General features: G+C 33.2%; 1 protein-coding gene across 1 annotated transcript; it reads left to right on the plus strand.

Annotated features, from left to right (window-relative positions):
• Nucleotides 1-12,952: 12,952 nt before the first annotated feature.
• LOC136071171 (uncharacterized) lies at nt 12,953-14,197 on the plus strand. The gene is made up of 3 exons (XM_065782150.1): nt 12,953-13,245; nt 13,655-14,099; nt 14,147-14,197. Exons 1-3 carry the CDS (start codon nt 12,953-12,955, stop codon nt 14,195-14,197), a joined length of 789 nt encoding a protein of 262 aa, XP_065638222.1.
• The last annotated feature ends 1,948 nt before the right edge of the window (nt 14,198-16,145 follow it).

Here is a 16,145-nt window from a genome sequence, read left to right on the forward strand (position 1 = left end):
TAAAAATGTAATTCTAGCATTCATTCATTACAATTTAAAGTTTACTAATAAGATCCATTGCTATATCAACCTGTAAAGATATATAGTAAAATGTGTAGTATTTTAGCATTTTTCTATGAGTTTCTATATACTTTGTGGCCTATTTATCCCTTTGGATTCCACATTAGTTTTCATTTATTACCTCCATTCTTTAGCTGTCATTTATTACCTCCATTCTTTCAAGCTCAAGGGACACACACATATATAAAATAAGGGCGGAATTAAAATTTCATGATTGAAGGGGCCAATTAATAATAAATATTAAAAGTATGAAGGGGAATTTGGAAGAGCATTCATATATATTTTTTCGGGTGAAAATTTTAACACAATATGTAGGTGAATATTGAATTTTTGAGAATTTGCTGGGCCATGGCCCCCAAGCTACTATGTAGTTTCATCTCTACATCCATGTAGAGTCGTAAGAAAAGACTTTTTGTTTGATGACTTTTTTTTTTTTTTAAATCTAACACACACATTCAGAGAAAAATCTATGTGCAGCATCTAAAGAAACTATGTTCATCCAGACTATTAAGCTTATAGATAGGCAAGAGACTCAGAAAGTAGTGAAGCATGGCAAAATAATAATAATAATACTAATAACAACAACAACAACAAATGCATGAATATTGAAATTAGGCTATATAGCATATAGGTAAGCTCATAGAATGATTAACTAGAAAATAATATATACTTCAAATTCTACCATTGGAATAAAGTGACATTAAGCAATGCACTTGTTTGGTTTACTCACTTTCGACGCTGGTGAAGCCTAGGCTTGGTTCGCAAATCCTGTTTAGCTGTAACAAACAAGTGAAATGGAGGTGCATTATTGAAAAACAATTAGAAATTCAAAAGTTTTATGTTCAATATATTAATGAAAACATCTATGTGTGTGTTTTTATATAAAATTACATAAATTCATCTAGTAGATTAATTGAGGTTCGGGTGATATTATGAATATTATAAATTTCACTACATATCATTTACAAACTAATATATTACTAATCATTATAAAATAAAATAAAAATGTAATTCTAGCATTCATTCATTACAATTTAAAGTTTACTAATAAGATCCATTGTTATATCAACCTGTAAAGATATATGGTAAAATGTGTAGTATTTTAGCATTTTCCTATGAGTTTCTATATACTTTGTGGCCTATTTATCCCTTTGGATTCCACGTTAGTTTTCATTTATTACCTCCATTCTTTAGCTGTCATTTATTACCTCCATTCTTTCAAGCTCAAGGGACACACACATATATAAAATAAGGGCGGAATTAAAATTTCATGATTGAAGGGGCCAATTAATAATAAATATTAAAAGTATGAAGGGGAATTTGGAAGAGCATTCATATATATTTTTTCGGGTGAAAATTTTAACACAATATGTAGGTGAATATTGAATTTTTGAGAATTTGCTGGGCCATGGCCCCCAAGCTACTATGTAGTTTCATCTCTACATCCATGTAGAGTCGTAAGAAAAGACTTTTTGTTTGATGTCAATAAGTAAACAATGGAGAATCAACATTAAATTCAACAAAATCCAAGTGAAGCAAGTGGCTAGTAAAATTGAACAAACCAAGCCCTAGGAGCTTATTTGAGATCATAGATCAACTTGTGGAGACGACAAACATAACCTAAAAATTCGGAATGAACATAACTAGGGGTTGAAACATATATACCTCACCTCACTAGAGATTATAGATCAACTTGTGCTTCGTTTTTTGCGATGGAACCATCACTGTGATGCTTCAATTTATAGACGCACTTGCATCACACAATATTTTTATCTGTTGGTGGTGAGACAAGGGACCAAGTGCCTTGTCGTTGGAGACCACATAATTAATTTATCATCCTTTACTAAACACCATTGTGAAAACTGAGAAATGTTTTTATAAATAGGTGGTTTAGTAATTGTATGGTCAATATGAGCTTTTTAGCACAAATTAGGCTTAGAAACGCCACTTACGGATAGTGTTTGTATGGGCTGTTTATTAGTGGAAGAGGTAAGATAGGTGGAGGTAGTGGTGGTGGAATAGATTCTAGTGAAGAAAGAGCTGTTAGTGCTGGTACTTGAGACGAGGTGGCAGCTGGTTTTTGGGATAAGATAGCAGCTGCTGTTTGGGATGAGGGAGTAGCTTGTGAAAGAGAGATACTGATAGGTGAATTAAGGTCAGGTGCATATGAAGGTGATATGAGTAGAACGAGGTGCGAGAATAGATGGTATAGGACAAGAATGAAGATACATAAGTGATGATAACCAAGAAGAGTAATCAATGGAGGAAGATGAGTAATGAGAATGTGTTGAAGAAGAAGAAAGAGTGTTAGTTGTAGAAAAGGAAAAGACAAGACTCATCGAACAAATATGTCTAAAAATATGTGTAAACTTGATTTGTTGTTTTATAAAAAAAAATTTAGCATTCTGAAACTGAAAATTAGCCAAAGAAAATGAACTATGTTGTAGTTTATGCTTATTATAAGGACGTAGGAAAGGATAGAAAGTACATCCAAAAGTTATAAGTTGAGATAGACCTGGTTTGGCTTGAAACATATTTTCCCATGGGGATATGAAATTAAGCACTAAAGAGGGAGGTCAATTAATCAAGAAAACTGTAATACCCGGGAAAAAAAATAAAAATAAAAAGAGGGGTATTTTTTTTTTGAGAAACAAAAGAGGGATATTTAAGTAAATTTTTTATGGGGTCAACTTTTATAATTAATATTACTAAGGGGTTTTTTAGAAAATAAGACTGAAACTTTAGTTTACATAGTCTAATTTTAAGTCAGCGTATACTAACAAATGTTTTGAGAAAAAAGACTATCCAAAATACTGAATTAAAGAAGATTTGACTGCACAATTAAAATAAGGGGGTGTTTGGTAGAGTAGTTTGAAAATTGTTGTTTATTGTTTTTTAAAATACGTGTGGGTGAAAAAGTGTATTGAAATACGTGAAATGTTGTTTAAAAATTAAAAAATGTTGTTTAAAATGGCAAACCAAACAGGGCCTAAGTGTCTAAAATTTTTTTTAATCAAATCTAAATTTTATTTAAAATTAGAGTATTTATTTTACGTAGGTATTTTAACCGATAGTAAAATTATTTAATTATTTAAAAGTTTTAACGATAAACTTTTGTTTCGGTCGATTGGACACTACTGCCGACAGATTTTTCTGTACTCATCATTTTAATATATATATATATATATATACATATATACATACATACACAAGCTCTGTTGCGATAAGATAAGCGTAGCTGGAAGTTGTAGATTTTAGGCATGAAGGATCTCAACTTTCTGCACAGTTTGGCTGTTTAAGAAACTGTGCCCGAATTGATGGAATTGGAGAAAAGCAAGCAACGGAGAAAAAAAAATAAAAAATTAAAATTCTAACAAGCATGGGTTTCGGTTTGAGGTCTGACAAGTTAAAAAAAATAAAAAAAATGAAATGAAGAAGATAAAAAGCTGAAAGTGTAGCAGACGTCCTTGTCTAGTGTGACATAGTACTATTTCTAGGTGTTATAGCCTTATCTCTAAAGGCATTAATGGTGACAGAATATATATATATATATATATTATGATTAGGTGGAATTTTGGTGTGAGATAAACAGGCAATTAAGAAATATTTTTAATAGTTATAAGTTTTTTTAAAATTATTTGATTTTTGAGTAAATTGTACTTATAAATGGTTATGTGAGATTTAAAGATTTTAGAGAAAGTATTAGGAAGTTCTTTGTGGTAAGCTAATCAAAGTAAGTAACCTTATCTTAATTGAATTTTATTCTACTTATATTAATTTATTTTTAACTACTGAAAATTATTTATAATTGTTAGAATTTTTATTTCTATTGTATTACATTGTGATGCCCCAATTTAATTAATTGTGTAATGTGTGTGGATGTGTGATAAGTCCCACATCGAGTATTTACTGGATAGATCTGAACTTTATTAACAATAACAATGAGCCTCAATTGTGACTAATCCTTTTGAGATATAATGCAGATGTGGCAAGTGCTTTCCCTTGGGTCGTTACATATGATATCAAAGCTGGCCCGGTAACCCTATGTGGGCTCAGAGACATTACCCCACAAAGTGAGCCCTAACGAGGATGTTAGGGATTTAAGTGGGGGAGATTGTGATGCCTCAATTTGATTGATTGTGTGATATGTGTGGACGTGTGATGAGTCCCACATCAAGTATTTACTGCGTAGATCTAGGCTTTATTAACAATGTGGCTAGCGCTTTTTCTTGAGTCGTTATAAAAACAAATGTGGATACTGAGGGTAGCAACTTGTTATGAGATATCATCGTTAAGGCTACTTGAATCTTAATTATATGTCTATGTTTTCTTTCCACAACCATTTTTTTGTGTAGTATGGGAATATGAAAACTCGTGAAGAACATTATTTAAAGAGTAGAATCGTTGAAACTCATTTTTTAGTATATTTTCCACCACAATCTACGTGAAGGACTTGCATTTTGGTGGAAAGTTTTTATTTTTTATTTTTTTTTATGTAGTAATTTCGAAGCGCATAAATGTAGTCAGGATATTATATTTATGTTTTATCAAGAAAGCCCAAGCAAAAGTAAAATTATCAACAACTGTAAGTAATATTTGAATCCATTATATGAGGTGGGGCAGGAGTCATCAGTATGCAAGTTTATGCACCTTGTCACTGAGGCAATGCTTACAGGGTAAGAACCAACTTTGAGATTTATTTTGTAAGACCTAGACATATTATATACTGCAAAATCTATGATTTCTTAGTTGGAAGATGAACAAAATCTTGAGTAAAGGCATTGACACCCTAGCAGGAAGTTATGGTAGTTAATATAATACACAAGAACACCACTTAACCTAAAAGTTTGAGCCAATAAATTTGGTTTGACTATGTTATATAAACCATTCAATCTTGTCATTATTATTCAATGTGAAACTTTATTTACACGTATAAACCCAACATTTTATTTATTAGATTGTTTACATTGTCCTTGAGAAATGAGTAGAGGATTCACAAGTTCTAGTGATGAAACCACTCTACGTATCTTTGTGAATTGGTGCCTCTAGAGAATATAGCTTTTATAGTACAATGTTACCAACATAGATTAGACATTAATTGTAAAGGATATTTTTATACAATTGGCATATCATTTGACAAAACGCATTTTACTTGTATTTGGGTAAATCTAAGTAGGTTCAAGATGATCATTACAAATGCTTACATTGAATACATGAAGATTACTCAAGAACTGCTTAAGAAAAGTGCAATATGGTTTTGATACCTCTTCGATAGAAGCTCAATCTGTCGAGATTCATTAAAGCTCAACACATGTCTCGATCTATCAAGCTTACGAGATTCAGACTATAGACAGCAACATTTTTATTCTAAAAGGCTATTTGTTTATGGATTTGTATAATCCTTATTGGACTAGGATAGCCCAAGGTTTGTGTATACCTATTCAGAATAGGAGAGACCATTGAGCTCCTATTTAAACAAGGAGGTGGAAAAAGAAAAACCAAACTCTAGAGAGTTTCATAAGGTTTTTTTTTTGAAACCCCAGCTTCCTCCTCCTACAAAAAAAGAGTTCTTGTTGCGTTTCTTGTACACCTTTGAGTTCTGTAACCAAACAAGTCTCTCACTCCATCATTGAAGATCTTATTGGTGTTTCTATGTGAAGTTATTGCAAATCAATTACATCAATCAAAGGGTTGCTGTAGAGTTAGTCACGTACTGGGCTTCATGCAAAAGAGTTAGTCACATATTATGATCCTTGCATAATTGGTTAGTCACGTACTGGGATTTGTGCATTGAATGGAAAGATTGCTGCTACAATACAAATCCAATTAGGTATTGGAGTAAGGGTTATAGTTGGTATTTCGGGATAGACCAAAGAGTTTAGTAAGATTTTTTATACTTGTAACCACTTGTGATTGATAATAGTGGATTTTAGGGAGTGGTGACTTTAAAATTACCTAGTGGAGTTTTGTCTCGATAGTTTTTCTCATTCGTAAACAAATCACCTATGTTAAATTTTTTTTTCCGCTTGCAATTTGTATAATTGGTGATTTGTTTGTAGTTGTACTACCAGGCTATTGCATGAAATTTGATCTAATTAATTATCTTGGGTAATTAATTAATTAATTGTAAGGGATCAATTCATTTTAACCCCACAAACATGTTAGAAATGAGCTGCAGTGGGGCTTGTGAAGAAAGATTGTTAGGTATATGTGAGCAAGATGTGGTGTTCGAAGAAGAAGAAAGCTTGGATCTGAATAGAAAATATATAGAACAAGAAATACAAAGAAGAAAGAAAGGGAAAAGCATGTTGCACACACCGTGTGTAAACACAACCAATTATTACTAAAAACGTGATTTTAAGTCATGATTTCAAACTTTGAAAAGTCACATTTCAGTTGTAATGAGCGGTGTGTATAACATACATGGCCTAGAAAGACATGATCTGTATTCTATTCTCTATTCTCTCCACTAGCTTCGTCAACCTCGAGAATTTATTTACAAAAACAGTCCATGTTAATTCTCTTCTATCTCTTTCACTTTCTTTCTCATATTTTTTTAATATACGAACTCATGGATATCTTTACTAATAACTAATATACGAAATTCTAACAACATATGCAAGAAAGCTGACCTTTGTAAAAGCAGTTGCGAGATCATGATCATCAACTTTGTATGAACACTCGCCTTTACCCTGCAAACATGAAGAAAAAGGCAAAACAAAAATGTTCAATTCTCAACCACACATATAATACCAGCATTCTTAGATACTTTGTATTTCAATGATTTTGTAGGTGTGGAAAGATGAAAAAAGTTAAATAAAAGACTTATATATATTCATTACAAAAGTAGTAGAAGTTGCAGATTTTTATTGTATACTCCAAGAGTATGTTCCCTTCCTCTCACTTAGAGGTGGGTCCCATTGTGAGTGAAACATACCCCTCTATGAAAGGGAATAAGTATATTTCCGGAATACATAATAATTTTTTTGAGATTGTAAATGTAAAAGTCAAATTAATAATATTTACACAAACCAAACAGGGTCCATACCGTTTTATTCATACTATTTTCCGGTAACAATAATACAAGATTTTTTTTTTTTTTGGGTAGAAATAATAATATAAGATGGGTACATGTCATGTCACATCTATATATATTTCATAGACTAGCTTTATTTTGGACTTAATCGTTCCTTGCTCTATATAATTTATCATCACTGTAGAAGATATAATAAACATTAAACAACAGTTCGGCCAAAAAAAAAAAAAAACAATTAACAGAAATTATTCAAGCTAATATAAGTTAGCATGCATATCGGAAGATGAAGATCTAACCTTGTGTTTTTCAGATGATGGGAATGTCTCATATTGAGACCCCTCAAATGGAGCATCATCCATTTCATCCTCGTCTTTCAGTTCGTCCTCTATTACACTCTTTCCAAAAAACTCATACTGTATTGCATCAAATGATAAATCTTCTGCTGCTTCTGCATAACAACAGTTGAAAACATGTCAAAAATTCAGAATATAGTGTAAGTTGAACCATACACAACATATCAACTTCCCATTCACTATGTTGTCATAAGTACGTATATATACTAAATTTTAGCATATTCCGGCCACCTCTATTCTCCGCTCCTCTTCCACTTTCCTCCATTCCAAACTTACTAAAACCCTCGGTGCCTATTGTTCTAGATTATTCATATTCCATGTTAATCTGACTAAATTAAGTAAAAAGCAGTCTCTACACCTATCGGTGATCTAATTAAGCGGGGGATTAGGACTTATAATCATCAGAAGAAACAAAAATATAAAAGATGTTATCGCGGTAGCTAGTGTTTACAGTAAAAAGTAGATTTATGTATATAATTATAATTATAATTTGAAAGTTGAAGCTAACTTGAGTCATCCTCATGACCAGGATCCGAAGCAGATGAACCACCAATATTTCCAGCTCTGAAGTCTTCCATATTAGGAAAGGAAGTTGGAGAAATAAAAAAAAAAAAAAAACAATTAACAGAAATTATTCAAGCTAATATAAGTTAGCATGCATATCGGAAGATGAAGATCTAACCTTGTGTTTTTCAGATGATGGGAATGTCTCATATTGAGACCCCTCAAATGGAGCATCATCCATTTCATCCTCGTCTTTCAGTTCGTCCTCTATTACACTCTTTCCAAAAAACTCACACTGTATTGCATCAAATGATAAATCTTCTGCTGCTTCTGCATAACAACAGTTGAAAACATGTCAAAAATTCAGAATAGTGTAAGTTGAACCATACACAACATATCAACTTCCCATTCACTATGTTGTCATAAGTACGTATATATACTAAATTTTAGCATATTCCGGCCACCCTCTATTCTCCGCTCCTCTTCCTCTTTCCTCCATTCCAAACTTACTAAAACCCTCGGTGCCTATTGTTCTAGATTATTCATATTCCATGTTAATCTGACTAAATTAAGTAAAAAGCAGTCTCTACACCTATCGGTGATCTAATTAAGCGGGGGATTAGGACTTATAATCATCAGAAGAAACAAAAATATAAAAGATGTTATCGCGGTAGCTAGTGTTTACAGTAAAAAGTAGATTTATGTATATAATTATAATTATAATTTGAAAGTTGAAGCTAACTTGAGTCATCCTCATGACCAGGATCCGAAGCAGATGAACCACCAATATTTCCAGCTCTGAAGTCTTCCATATTAGGAAAGGAAGTTGGAGAAATAGCTAGAGGAAATCGAAGAGATTGAAACTTAAGAGGGTTCCCTTAAGAAAGAAATCTGGAGCACTGTTTAGGAATGGAAGAATTGCAAGAAAAGAATCTAGGAGTTCATATAGGGAGAGCTTTTGAAGCAGCTGACAAGTAGTCAAAGAGTAATGAAATTGTATTTGCCATTTTGGTAAGAAAATCTGTATTTCATTATTACATTTTATCATCCAGCAGCTTCATATGCATGCATATGTTCTAGCCTTTTACGGCCACGTGTTCATATATAAAACGATGAAAAATGAAAAATCTAGTAGAGATTCAAGTTTTTGTTGTGGAAACAACTAGTTCTTTCAATGCATTGCTTGAATTCATTAATGGCCTTCTTATCCATGAAGAATCAACGGTTATTTTGCCTTTAAGAAAAGAGATTTGGCTTATCTTTTTTACGTAGGACACAATCACTAGGCAACCTATGATACTCCAAATTGGATTGTTTGAGAGTATGTTATGTGGGTGTATAATAAGTCTTACTATGAGTGTTAACTAGTTAGATCTTAGGTTTATAAGTGCTTGCGAAGTATTCCCAAGTCAACTTGCTAGTACGCTCATGTGTGTCTAGTAATTTCCTCGAGAATTTACAAAAATTTGATTGTTCATTGAACATTAAAAAAAATTAATATAATTGTCAAATTATTAATTCAAAAATCTCTATAATTGTTAGGTTATTAATTCTTTAGTTTTGGCTTCGAAATAAACAAAAAGGTGAGTGCAGCATTCCCAATAAGCGTTTTGGCTTTGTAACAAACAAAAAGGTAAGTGCAGCATTCTCGAGGAGTTGTTAGTGATATTTTGGAGTAAGGTGCGGCATTTCCGGGGGGTTGTTGGTAATATTTAATTCGGAGAGAGATGGGGGACGATGTTAAGTTTGCAAGGCCATTATGGGCTGAACCACCAAAAATTATTTTATGAGACAGTCTCATATGACTTCTCTCTCACAATATGTGGGAACCACATGTGATACATTCTTCAAGGCCACACACATGTTACAATGGCAAGTATAATGGAAAACAAAGTTGTAAGGCGAAGCAAATCTAAAACAATTGCTTCAAATTTGGATTACTTTTTTGCAACATCCCACCTAATACTTCTTTTTTCCTTAAAACTAGCTAAACAAAGTTGATGTTAAAACCACAAAAAAAAAATAATAATAATTTATTTTCCTTCCAAATAAGATGTTTATTAATGTTTACCATTATTTTTTTATTTGAAAAAAGAAAAAAACTCCATAATCATAAAATTATTAAATCTTTAGTTTTGACTCCAAAACAAATAAAAAGGTACATGCAGCACTCACAAGAAGTTAATTTTTTGGAGGGAGGTGAGGATGACGCTAAGTTTGCATGGCCATTATGGGTTGGGCTACTGAAAATTATCTTATGAGACAGTCTCAAAAGATCTCTCTTCACAATATGTGGGACCCACATGAGGTACCTCTTCTTGAGCCACACACGGTTTACAATGACAATTACAATGGAAAGTAAGGTTGTAAGGCACTGGTGGCAGCTCCACATGCAAGCCAGGGTGGCAACCCCACTTGCCAAAAAATAATTATATGCTAAACTAACCTTTTATGATCACCTTAATAAAAATATTGGACACCCTGACTTGAGAATTACAAAAATTTGGGTTCAATAAAAATAAAAGCAATGCTACATTCACAAAACTTTTCACAATAATTTCATAATAAATCCAATGTGGTAAGCTATTATTAATTCTAATTTGGTTCTGATACTGATATTATTTTTTTACCCACCAATAACAGTTTTTTGCATAAGATTTATTCTAAAAATGTTGTGGACATAGTATTACTTTAAAATTAATTCTGCCCCCTAAAACATATTACTTAATCATTTTTTTAAAAGGCTTAAATAACAACAATAAATATTAACCCAAATAACACCAAACAAAAATCAAACAAAAATAAGACAAGACAAGACCAAACAACAAGTGAACAAATTATTCAACAAAAAGATAAAAATCGCTAATTTTTTAAATTTGTAACTCATTCAACCTATTCAATAATTAAAATAGCTCATAATTTCATTTTTCCTTAAAAAATTATATTAAGAAAAATATTGTGGTTGTGAGTTCTCCTTGATTGTGACGATAGTTATACTTTTTTTAGCTTTACAGTCGCAATAATTTTGCTCTCCTTACTTCTTAGTGACTCGACTCGCAGTTGTAATAAGGAAGTGGAATAAGGAGGTGTTTGGTCTTGTTAGAGAGAGAATTAAAACCATACAAGCTAATATTGTTGAAATTCAACAGAAATCTCCCACTAAAGAAAATCTGGAGCTAGAGGCATCTTTAAATCTTGAACTTAATGATTGGTTGACCAAGGAGGAGTTGAGATGGATGCAGAAATCTAGGGAATTGTGGTTAAGAGAGGGTGATAGGAATTCGAGATTCTTTGACTTATCTACCCTCATTCGTAGGAGAAGAAATCGTATCTCAGAAATTAAATTGGATGATGGATCTTGGATCAATAATAGTGCTGACATCCAAGACTATTTTGAAAGAAGTTTTAGTGCCCTATATCAGTCTAGTAATCCTCAAATCCTTGGTATGTTGGAGAACTTAATTATTCCCTATATCTCTGAAGAAGAAAATGTTGAGCTTTGTAGAATACCTACTAGGGATGAAATTAAAAAGGTGGTTTTTGGGATGAAATCCTTAAAGGCCCCAGGCCTTGATGGCTTCCCTACTATTTTTTACAAACATTATTGGGGAGTTGTGGGGGATCAAATGGTGCTTGCGACGCAAAGTTTTTTTTTTGAAATGGCTGGATGTTAAAAAGCTTCAATCAAACATACATATCTCTCATACCAAAGAGACTTGGGGCTTGCAATTTTAACCATTTCCAACCTATTGGTCTATGCAATGTGTGCTACAAAATTATAACAAAAATACTTGTTAGTAGGCTTAGGCCGCTATTGATTAGATTAGTGGATCCAGCCCAAGTAGCTTTTGTCCCTAATAGATGTATCACAGAGAACATGATCCTTGCTCAAGAGATAGTTCATAGTTTCAAGCTTATAAAAAAGAAGAAAGGTTTCTTGGGGATAAAACTAGATTTTCAGAAGGCGTATGATAGAATGGAATGGAGCTTCTTAATGAAGGTGCTTAAAGCTTTTGGTTTTAGTAATAAGTTTTCTAATTTAATTTTTCAATGCATCTCTACTGTTCAATATTTCTTGTTGCTAAATAGGGGAATTGGTCCAAACTTTATTCCTAGTCATAGCCTCAGACAAGGGGATACTCTCTCTCCGTATCTATTTATTCTTGGTAGTGAGGTTCTTATAAGGCTGATCAATAGAGAGGTGGATCGGAAAATCATATCTCCAGTGAAAGTGGCCTACAATGCTCCTGCTATTTCAAAACTTTGCTACGCGGACGATGTTATCCTTTTCTGCAAAGCTAAGACTTCTAAGCTTGCCTCGCTCAAGATGTGCCTGGAAAAATACTGTTCTTGGTCTGGTCAATTAATTAGTGTGGAGAAGTCTGGTGTCTTCCCTTCTAAGGGTGTTAGCTTTCAGTTTCTCAACCAAATAAAATGTTGGTGGGGTCTTAATTCTCTCCCTCAATGTACCTCCTATCTTGGTGTTCCCTTGTTTTTATCTAAGTGCAGATCCTAAGACCTCAAGATGGTGAAAGACAGGTTAGTGAGCAAGCTTAGTGGCTGGAAAAGTAAAAATCTATCTTGGGCAGGAAGAGCAACTCTAATTAAATCTGTTGCTCAATCCATTCCAACATACACCATGGCGGTCTTACAATTCCCCAAAAATTTATGTGACCAACTGGATGCGGTGGTTCGAAGGTTTTGGTGGAATCCTAAAACGGAGTCTAAGCATTATTGGACTCCTATCTCTTGGTCTTCTCTATGTAGACCTTTGAAGGAAGGTGGTTTGGGCTTTAGGAAATCTTGAGAGTTCAATCAGGCTCTCCTTTCAAAACTTGCTTGGTGGGTGTTGTCTGGTAAGAACTGTCTTTGTGTTAATGTTCTTGGAGGTAAATACAAAATTAGAAATAATTGGCTGTCCCATTTCTCTCGAGGTAACTCTTCTTCAATTTGGAAAAGTTTAGGAGGAGTAAAGCACATTTTCTCAAATACAGCTTGTATGTCTGTTGGTGATGGTAACTCAATAAGAATTTGGGATGACCCTTGGATTCCAGATCTACAGGGCTTTATTCCTAAGCCTAAAAATGGGGTTAATCCGGATGAGATATTGCTGGTTTCTCAACTTCTAAATTCTGATCATAATGCCTTGGATATTCATAAGTTGAAGCACTGGTTTGAGGACTCAGAAGTTGAATTAATATTAAAAATTCCATTATCTTCTTGTGTTGTTGAGGATAAGTGGACATGGACCCCCACAAGCTCGGGAGATTTGACAGTTAAATCTGCCTATTGGTTTTGTTAGGGTTTCTCAGCTAGTCAGCCACCTGAGCCTCTTTGGCATCATCTTTGGAAATCCAATCTTCATGAAAGGCTTAAAATGCTAATTTGGAGAATTGCAGCAGATTGTTTGCCTACTAAAGCCAATTTAGCTAGATGTTTGGATATTGGAGATGTGCTATGTCCTCTATGCAAGGCAAAATGTGAGTCCTCAATCCATCTTTTTGCTCTATGTCCGGTGGCAAAGGCTCTTTGGTTCAACAGTAAGTGGGGAGTAAGGTCTAATGCTCTTGGGTTTTCCTCAACCTTAAAGCTTGTTCATTTTTTTTTTCTTCCCCCCTTTTTTAAATAATTTGAATCTTGAGCAGAAAAATGAATTTTGGTTGTATGGAGCTGTTCTTTTTGATGGAATCTGGAAATTTAGGAATCAAGTTCTTTTTGAAAATATACATTTTAGTATTGATGACTTATATGCTAATATTGGAAGGCTCCTTGCTGAATTCAAGAATTCTAGACCTGTTGAGGTGGTTCCTGTGGGTCCTAAGGAGCGGCTTCATGATTGGTCTCCTCCTAGGAGATTCTTAATTAAAATTAACGTGGATGCTGCAATTGGGCCAAAATTTTCTGCTGTTGCTGTTATGGCGAGAGATTGGAGAGGGAAGTTGGTCTTTGCTTGCTCTCAAAAGGTGAATACCATTTTCCCTCTTCAAGCTGAAGCTTATGCAATGAAATGGGCTTTGTTGTTGGCAGCCAAGTTAGAATTTGAGGGTATTTACATTGAGTCTGATTCTAAGATATGCTGTGATGCTCTTACGATTTCTAGTCAAGCTTCACCTTGGAGGATTAGATCTATAGTTTTGGAGATGCAGGTTCTGCTTTCTGAGTTGTCTAATGTTTTTGTAACTTGGGTTCCTAGATCAGCCAATGTGGCTGCCCATTATCTAGCAAAGTGGTCATTGTCTTGTAATTTGTTTGGTTCTTTTGATTTTGGTTGCTGCCCCCTAATTTTGCTTGTGTTGTTTGGGGTGATTTTAGCAGCTAGTGTGTTTTATTTTGTATCTTTTTTTCTTGTTAATATAGAATTTTCCTTCATCAAAAAAAAAAGTATCTATTCTTTACCCTTATAAATTTAAAGAGCTATAAATTTTGATCGATCAAAATTGTATGAAAAAAAATTCTTGAGAGTTCTTGACATTTGTGTGTGTGTGTTTGTGTGTGTATATATATATATATATATATATTTCACTGACTAGCAAACTACTTAGTTGTGGTTGGTTGACTATTTCATTGACTTGGGGTTCTTTCTCATAAGTGGTATGCCTATATCTTGCACTCACATGCACTATACCCATATACATATGTGTTAATAGCTTTTGGCAAAAATCTCTCTCTCTATTACTAAATATAGGGTTTTTAAGGCCAAACGATAGCAAGCTATTAGACTTGGACATGCGGATCTGAGATTGCTACCAATTCCAACTTATTGATCCAAAGTTGCATAGAACAATCCAAATTGAGACAATCTTCCTGAATTCGCTTCATCTTACAACCTTGCTTTCTATTAAAATTGTCATTGTAACACGTGCATGACCTAGCTCGTAACGGCCATGCAAACTTAACGTCATCCCCACCTTCCTCTAAAATATCATTGACAACTCTTTGTGAGTGTCACACACACTTTTTTTGTTTAGTTGGAGCCAAAACGAAAGAAGTAGTAATTTGACAATTATGGAGATTTTTTTAAATAACAAAAATAATGCTAAACATTAATAAAGAGCTTATTTGGATAGAGAATAAATATTTTTGTTATAAAGTTGAATTTGTTGAGTTAGTTATAAGGAAAGAAGAAGAAAGAGGTGGGATGTTGCACAGAACCATCCAAATTGAGGCAATCTTCCCTTACAAACTTGTTTTCCATTGTAATTTTCATTGTGAAACATTCGTGGCCTAGCCTATAATGACTGTGCTAAATTAATGTCATCCAACCTTCACAATATCACTGAGCGCTCCTTGTGATGATTGCCAACCTTCACACGCACCTTTTTGTTTGTATTGAAGCCAAAACTAAATAATTAATAATTTGACAATTATAGAGATCTCTTTAGTGACAAAAATACTGCTAATTAATAAAAATCTTATTTTCATGGAAAATAATATTTTTGTTATAAAATTAACATTATTTAGTTAGTTTTAAGGAAAAATGAAGTAAGAGGTTCGATGCTGCATAGAACAATCCAAATAAAGGCAAACTTTCAATTGCAATTGTCATTGTAACACGTGTGTGTCTTGGCTTATATAATGACCATGCAAACGTAACGTCATCTCCACCTCCCTCCAAAATATCACTAACAGTTCCTTGTGAGTTCCACACACACCCTTTTGTCTATTTCAGAGCCAAAACTAAAGATTTAATAATTTAACAGTTATAGATTTAAAAAAAAAATGAAAAAGTAACTGCAAACATTAATGACATATTAATTATTTGTATGGAAAATAAATATTTTTGTTATAAAATTAACTTTTTATTTTATTTTTTATTTTTATAGTTTTAAGGAAAAAAGAAGCAAGATGTGAAATGTTGTAGAGGACAATCCAAATTTGAGGCAACCTTCTTGGATTTGCTTGGACTTACAATAGTGGCAGCTTTACGAATTCTTTTTTTAGGGTGGTCACCAAGAAATTTTAATTCTATAAAATCTAACAAAGTAATAACTTGAATATATCAATGTCACAAAAAAAAAAAGCATAAATTACACGAAGTATTTACCTCACTACCAAGAATAAATAGATACGGAGAGAGAGTATCCCCTTGTCTGAGGCTATGACTAGGAATAAAGTTTGGACCAATTCCCCTATTTAGCAACAAGAAATATTGAACAGTAGAGATGCATTGAAAAATTAAATTAGAAAACTTA

This window comes from Quercus suber, unplaced genomic scaffold, assembly GCF_002906115.3.
Source record: "Quercus suber isolate HL8 unplaced genomic scaffold, Cork oak 2.0 scaffold_291, whole genome shotgun sequence".
Lineage (NCBI taxonomy): Eukaryota > Viridiplantae > Streptophyta > Magnoliopsida > Fagales > Fagaceae > Quercus > Quercus suber.